Source organism: Carlito syrichta, unplaced genomic scaffold, assembly GCF_000164805.1.
Source record: "Carlito syrichta isolate Samal-C Ts95f unplaced genomic scaffold, Tarsius_syrichta-2.0.1 Scaffold305689, whole genome shotgun sequence".
Taxonomy (NCBI): domain Eukaryota; kingdom Metazoa; phylum Chordata; class Mammalia; order Primates; family Tarsiidae; genus Carlito; species Carlito syrichta.
In genome coordinates, this window is record NW_007249785.1 from 66,910 (window position 1) to 75,093 (window position 8,184).

At 43.6% G+C, this 8,184-nt stretch overlaps 1 protein-coding gene across 2 annotated transcripts in view; it reads left to right on the top strand.

Annotated features, from left to right (window-relative positions):
* The first annotated feature begins 6,341 nt into the window (after positions 1-6,341).
* NUP155 (nucleoporin 155) overlaps positions 6,342-8,184 on the top strand; it is an 82,669-nt gene continuing 80,826 nt past the window's right edge. Inside the window, exon 1 of one of the 2 annotated variants that reach the window (XM_008062365.2) lies at positions 6,342-6,687. In XM_008062365.2, coding sequence (XP_008060556.1) covers positions 6,531-6,687 — 157 coding nt within the window. In that variant the 5' untranslated portion in view covers positions 6,342-6,530. The remainder of the gene's footprint in view (positions 6,688-8,184) is intronic. The other variant, XM_021714642.1, reaches the window with a different exon arrangement.

Here is an 8,184-nt window from a genome sequence, read left to right on the forward strand (position 1 = left end):
CCACTGCACTCCAGTCTGGGCGACAGAGTGAGACTCCAACTCAAAAAAAAAAAGGTATTAACATGGCCTTTAACACCATTCTTGTCTTTCCAGTGTCATCTTTTTCTATTTCCCGACACACCAACCTTCTTTCAGTTCAATAAGCAGCCTCAGAATACAGTGTCCTGAATGTTTTGACTCTTCACCAGCCCCCATGTCCTTGATTTTACCCTACTCATCCTTCAGGTCTTCAACTAAACTTAACTTGCTCTTGTTAGAATTTACCGACCTTTATGGTACCCTTCCTTCACACCACAATACCTGAGTAGGCATTCAGGAAGTTATTTGTTAAATGAGTAGATGCATAAAGGAAAGTAACTGTAAAGGAAAAACTACTCTCCTTATGTCCAGGATGTTATATTATTTGGGGAAACAAAATTTGGTCCCATTTCAAGAGATTACTGAATCACAAAAGTCAATGTGAACTCCAATCAAGAAATCTAGTTCACTATACCTGTAACAAAAATAAGTGATTATTAATGCATTGTTCCTTTCTTGAAACATTAGGTACTGGAATACACTTTTTTTTTTGAATTGGAGTCTCACTCTGTCGCCCAGACTGGAGTGCCCTGGCCACTCCTGGCCACTGCAGCCTCGACCTGCTGGGCTCCGGCGATCCTTCCGCCTCAGCCTTCCAAGTAGCCGGAATTACAGGCACACGCTACCATGCCCGGCTGATTTTTTTATTTATTGTAGAGATGAGGTCTCGCCAAGTTGCTCAGGCGGGTCTCGAACCCGCAGGCTCAGGCAATCCACTCACCTTAGCCTCCCAAAGCGTGGGATTACAGGCTGAGCCACCGAGCCCGGCTTGGAATAGAACTTTATGGGTACACTTCATGTAGCCCAAACACTCAAGCTTATAAATAGCTGTTTCAATTTCTCAGTAAGTAAGGGTTTGAGATGATATATAAAATGTTTAACTACAAAGTGCTGGAAGAAAAAGAGACACAAAAATGGAAGATAGATATCATCAACCAGTGTGAACAAATTATCATGATCATCAGAGAAAAACCACAAGATGTCTTTGCTTTTGATACAGGATGGGGACATCAATTGCATGAATGGTGACAACTACATTAAACTATTTCTTTTCTATTTATGTTTGTGTGAAACATCTCTATAATCATAACTGTTAAGTAAAATAGGGCAACTTTGGTTTTTTTGAAGCAAATGGAGTGAATTTATGCATTAATCAAATATTTGAGAGGAAATCTAGCATAATGTTAAGTAAATAAGTTCAAGAAACAAAATGTCTGGGCTCAAATCCTGGTTTTGATCATATAATCTGGTTTTGATCTTGGGTGAGTGTATTACTTAGATTCTACGTGTTTCCATTTCCTCATCTGTTAAGTGGCTAATATAAGAACAGCACCTATCACATCACAGTTTTTATTGGAGATTGAATGAGTTAATTCTCATAAAGCAATTAGAATAGTGCCTGGCATATTATATACCAATAAACATTGGTCATCATTCAGTGCCAGATGCTAGTGAGAGTGCTAAAGACAGAGTCTTTGGTGTCATAGAATTTCCATTCTAATGAAGATAATTTTTAAAACCTTAAATTCCTACAGGATCTATATACTCAACTTAAGTCAGAAACATAGGAAGCTACTTGAGCAGGGCTTCTCAAAGTGTAGTCTGCAGACCCCATTAAGAATACCCTGAAAACTATAAGCAGGATAGAGCACAGGGTCTCATGTCTCTTGCTTGAATCATTACCTTTTTAAATTAAGATAAGCTAAAAGATTCTAGCCCTTATCTCTTCCTGTACATAAGATAACACCTGGCAGGATTAATGATTATTCCTCTGTAAACTATAACCAGATGTACTTTCTTTTTTTTTTTTTAGTTGGAGTCTTACTCTCTTGCCCAGATTGGAGTGCAGAGGCACGCTCCCAGCAACCACAGCCTCAACCTGCTGGGCTCAGACGATCCTTCCACCTCAACCTTCCAAGTAACCGGAACTACAGGTGCGGGCTACCACACCCAGCTAGTTTTTGATTTATTGTAGAGACAAGGTCTCACCAAGTTCCCCAGGTGGGTCTTGGTTTCAGCAATCCACTTGCCTCGATCTCCCAAAGTGCTGGGATTATAGGTTGAGCCACGGAGCCCGGCCCACCATATGTACTCTCACACCCAAACTTTGATAAGATCTTGCTCTAATGTGACGTATGAGCACGTTTTTGTTTTTGTTTTTTGAGTTGGAGTCTCACTCTGTCGCCCAGACTGGAGGGCAGTGGCCGCTCCCGGCCACCATAGCCTCGACCTGCTGGGCTCCAGCGATCCCTCCGCCTCAGCCTTCCAAGTAGCTGGAACTACAGGCGTGCACTAGCTACCACACCCGGCTGATTTTTTATTTATTGTAGAGAGGAGGTCTCGCCAAGTTGCCCAGGCAGGTCTTGAACCCGCGGGCTCAGGCAATTAACTCACCTCGGCCTCCCAAAGCGCAGGATTACAGGCTGAGCCATCGAGCCTGGCTATGAGCACGTTTAATGTAACTTCTGAGCACGTGCAAATCTTTCACCACCTGATATACAAGGGGGCCCCCAAAAAAACTGGAATTATTTTTTGGAGGGTGGTACAGGTTTCCCCCACCAGGCAAGTGTTCTAGGAACCCATCAGCATCAGAGTATCAGCTAGCACTGTTGTGAGAAGCTGATTCAGCTTCAGTTAATTTTTTTGGAGATTCTTTCAACATGCTTGCCCATTTCATGATGGGTGATTTACAAGTGCACCTGCCCACACCATGCAGAGGGCTCAGCAATTTTTGACTAAAAACAGCATTACCCCCGTGCCCCACCATCCCTATCCACTCGATCCTGCCCCAGTGGGATCTTGTTTTGTTTTCCTGGGTGAAAAAAGTCCTCAAAGGGAAACATTTTGCTAATGTGGAAGAGGTGAAACAAAAATGGCAGGAGCACTAAAAGGCATCAAAATTGATGAGTTTAAATGCTTTGGGTAATGGGAAAAGCATACTGATAGATGTATTGCATCAAATGGAGAGTACTTTGAAAGTGACTGAAGTTAGCCAGAATTACACCTGTAATTCCAGCACTTGGGGAGGCTGTTGAGGGAATTGCCTGAGCTCACGGGTTTGAGATAAGCTAGGGCAACATGGCGAGACCTTATCTATACAATTAAAAAAAAATAGTTGGGCATGGTGGCGACTGCTGTAGTTTCGGCTACTTGGAAGACTGAAGTGGAAGGATTACCTGAGCCCAGCAAGTTGAGGCTGCAGAGGCCATAAGCTTGCCACTGCATCCAGCCTGGGTGACAGAGTGAGAGTCCAATTAAGTTTAAACATGTAAGAAGTTTAAACATGTAAGAATAAATACACAATTTTTATAAATAAATTCCAGGGTTTTTTTGGGTACAAGCTGTGGGCTAAAACATTGTTTGGGAGCACTCAAAAAAACTCTCTGAAAGACACTTCCAGGCTGCAATTCTAAGAATCTGTATAAAACTGACTTTAATGCTTTAAAAGTGTGGTGTTTTTTTTTCTGTAGTTGACAGCAGGTCCAGATATGAGAATCCAGTTATCTCTTAGTTTAAAAAAAAGACAGACATTGGCCGGCTCGGTGGCTCAGCCTATAATCCCACGCTTTGGGAGGCCGAGGTGAGTGGATTGCCTGAGCCCGTGGGTTCGAGACCCGCCTGGGCAACTTGGTGAGACCTCATCTCTACAATAAATCAAAAAATTAGCCGGGCGTGGTAGCGCGCGCCTGTAATTCCAGCTGCTTAGAAGGCTGAGGCAGAAGGATCGCCAGAGCCCAGCAGGTCGAGGCTGCGGTGGCCGGAGCGGCCACTGCACTCCAGTCTGGGCAACAGAGTGAGACTCCAACTGAAAACAAAAAACAAAAACAGACAGACATTAACAAGATCTGCAAAAATATGAAATAATGCCATTCTCCCTTATTTTTTAGTTACAGAAACTATAGTGATTTCTCATAAAAAGTGTGTTATATTAACTGGATTTGATTTGTTATATTTTTCAATACATTTTTAGAATTTTAAATTTTCATTTTGTGGGTTATTCATACAAATATTAATATAAACCATACAAAACAAAATTTTTTGGAATTCTGACTAATCTTTGTTTCCTTGTTTTTTTGAGACTCTGTTGCCCAGACTGGAGTGCAGTGCCATGATCAAGGATCACCACAGCTTCAAACTCCTGGGCTCAAGCAATCCTCCTGCATCAGTCTTCCTAGGAGCTGGGACTACAGATGCACACCACTATGGCTAATTTGGTCTCATTTTTTTAACCAGGCTGCTCTCAAACTCCTGATTTCAAGCGATCCTCCCAAAGTGCTCAGATTACAGGCGTGAACCACTGTACTGGGCTCCACTGAATATTTTTAAGGATTATCAGGAGATTCTGAGACCAAAAAGCTTTGCACTCTCTTTTCTAGAGAAGAGGTCAGCAAACTTTTGCTGTAAACTGCCAGAATATTTTAGGCTTTGCAATCTTGTGATCTGTGTAGCAACTACTGAATTCAGTTTTTTGGTGGAACAGTAGCCATACGCAATAAGTAAATGAATAAAAGTGGTAGATTACACCCTTGGGAAATTTGTTGCTATGCAGGAATATCACTCCAACATTGCTAAATCATCCACTTTGTGGAGTTGAAAAGTGAATAGTATATCTTGTCTCAAATTAAAAATGAACAACATGCCAAGATCATCAGTTTTCAATCTGTGGTCTACCAAATAAAAGTAAATTGACAGCTGGAGACCCAGTTGCCTACTTATATACCAGCCATATCTTAAAAATCTGTTTTTTTCTAGTATATTTGCTATATCAAATTATAATTATAGATTACTAATCATATACCTTTTTTTTTTGAGTTGGAGTCTTACTCTGTTGCCTAGACTGGAGTGCACTGGCACACTCACAGCCACTGCAGCCTCAATCTGCTGGGCTCAGGTGATCCTTCCACCTCAGCCTTCCAAGTAGCTGGAACTACAGGCACATGCCACCGTGCCTGGCTAATTTTTTTATTTATTGCAGAGACAAGGTCTCACCACATTGGCCAGGCTGATCTTGAACCCGTGGGCTGTGGCAATCCTCTCGCCTTGGCCTCCCAAGGTGCTGGGATTACAGGCATGAGCCACAGCGCCTGGTCCATCATAGACCTTCACAAATTTAGTCAAGCCTTTATTCCAGGGAGTAAAAATAGTGAAAGACCAATTTAGAATAATTCAGCTATTGATTTGTTAAATTATGAGGAATGTAACTGGAGGAGGCTTACTTAGGTGATAATCTAAATAAGGACTGCTTTTGGAAGAAGAGTGCCTCGGTTTACCCACTCAAATTGACTTCTGTGGTAAATAAAGCCTCTATTGCCTCTTTTTGCTCCTCTCTCTACTTGCAGCTTATATATACTCATTGAAAAAAAGCCTAGTGATGCACTTTAGTTGCTTGTCTCTGCATGAAGCACCATGCACAATGCCTGACACAGGGTAAGTATTCAGTTTCTTATGACTGGATGATTTTTTAAGTACCTACTTTATAACAGTCCCTGTACTATGAAAAAATAAGCTAGGACATCTACGATCTCTATCACGAAAAAATAAAGCGCGGCAGTGACACCTGCATGCAACGAATGCCTCTCACTCCGTCGTGGCCCAGGCTGGAGTGCAGACGAGGGCTTACCACGTTGCCCAGGCTGGTCTCGAATCCCTGGGCTCAGGTAATCCTCTCATCTCGGCCCCCCAAAGTGCTTGGATTACAGGCTTGAGCCACCGCGCCTGGCCACGAATGCCTCTTTCAACACATTTTTCATAATAAGAGGCCACAAAGCCAAAAGATAGGGATTTGCAAATAGAAAAGCTTGATGAATGTTAATTTACACCGAAGTCCGTGATGACTACGGTGAAATTTTGGTCTACATGTAACCTGTTTCTGACAATAAGCTACCAATTTCTAACTACTCTCAGAAGAAATTATTTGGAGTACCAAGGTAATAGACGTGTGCACTCAAGTAGTTGCAGTTGAAGCCTGCGACGCGCGAAGTTCGAGGCTCAAGGTCGAGCATGCGCTTAAACCACCGGCACCCGAGCAGCTTCTGGGGTTCGCAGCGCTGCCCACCTCCCACCCACCCGGTCCCGGCCCCCTCTTTCCTCCCCACCCCACCCGACTCCGTCCCACCCCTCTCCTTCCCCGGCCCCTCTCCTTTATCCTTCCCTTCCTCTTTTCCCTAGACAACCTCCTCCTTCCCGCCCCAAACTTTCACCTCTTTCGAAAATACCTTCCACCGCCTCCACCCTCCCCCCCCCAACGTCCGGGCCCTCTTCCTCTTCCCAACCCCGGAACGGCGTCCTCCGGTTCGGAGTCGGATGAACCGGAAGTGCGTCATGCGGTGGCGCCAAAGCGTTCGTTAGACGCGCGCTCCTTGACCGGCGGGTCGGAGCTAACTTCTTGGTTTTTTTCTTATTTCTCCTTGGCTTTTGAATTTTTCTGGGCCCTGGTGGCTGCGATTTTCAAGATGCCGTCTTCTGTGCTGGGCGCCGTGATGCCGGCCTCCACGTCCGCCGCAGCCCTGCAGGAAGCTCTGGAAAATGCAGGGCGGCTCATCGACCGTCAGTTGCTAGAAGACCGCATGTACCCGGATCTTTCCGAGCTGCTCATGGTGCCTGCTCCAAGTGAGTGATTGGTGAACCTGTTTTCTCAGCCGAAAGGACTCTCACCTGACCACCTAACTTGGTCCTTAGTCCCACGGTTCGTCCCGGCGAGGACATCCTGAGATTTAGGGCACTGTTGGCTGCATATTTGGAGAACAGGCAGTCTGTTTTCCATTTTTTTCCTGTTCTCGTTTTCTTCATGGTAGATTCTTGAAAGGGCAAGAGTGAAGAGTAAGCTTCCAGCTGAAGCAGGAGGTGGCAAAGACCCCAACCCATGAACTACTCACTACTCTCGTGTTTATCGCTAAGGCCATATGAGAAGCATCTCTTGATCCAATTCCTATTGTTCATGCCTCATATTTGTATTTGAGTAAATCGTACGAAACAAAGTTTCGATTTGAAGATTTTCCATATCTCTCAAAGATGTGTTTTATTATGTGCAGTTAGTGCTGGGAGGTGTTAAAAGAACTACCAGTGGAAAAAAGAAGATAACAAGGAAATTAGCGCTGATGGACAGGGAGGGTAAGGGGGAGTATGTGTCAACAAAAGTGAGGTGACTGGAAAGTAATTTGTTTAACGGTTTTAAATGATGACCAGCTCCTCAAGACTTAGGGAATCACACCAGTTGCTAGAAAAAGTGGCCCCTTTTTGAAATGGAATTTGGTGAAAAGCAGAAAAGTTGTAAGAAAGACAAAATTTTTGGTAAGCAAGAACCAAGGCAATCGAAACAGGAGAATTTATACAATGTAAACTGAAAAGACACCTCTGATGATTTATAAAAATCGCTAATTAATAGATTTGTAATCAGAAATGACAGAAACAAAGATAGTACTTGTTCTTTATGGATACTTACTAAGACTTATCTATTAGCAGCTATCATCTTGAACAGCATTTCTCACTTTGATCTCCTTAGATTTGAAAGCAAGATATTAAAACAGTCCATACATTTTGGTCCTTTCTTTTTTTTTTTTTTTCCCAGCTGGAATCTCTCACTCTGTCACCCAGGCTGGAGTGCAGTGGCATACTCACAGCCACCACAGCCTCGACCTACTTGGCTCAGGTTATCCTTCCACCTCAGCCTTCCAAGTAGCTGGAACTACAGGCATGCACCACCATGCCCGAATCATTTTTTAATTTATTATAGAGATGAGGTTTCGACAAGTTGCCCAGGTTGGTCTCATCTCAGCCTCCCAAAGTGCTGGGATTATACCTTGATCCAGTTAAAGTGAACTTAACATGTTTTCCAGAAGAAGCCTCCCTTTTAGGACGTTATTTTTCTGCTTATTTCTGGGTTGTTCTTTCTTTGCCTGACAAACTTCTCCCAGACACCCTGTGAAAGTCTTTACTTTCTCCTTGAAAGATGTTAACCATTCCTACCCTCACTAAAGTTAATTCCACCCTTTGGGTTCTGCTGCCTTGTAACTTGTACAGTGATCTGTTAAAATTATATTTTGTAACTTTTTGGGGGGGGGTTGGAGTCTCACTCTGTCACCCAGACTGGAGTGCAGTGGCTGCTCC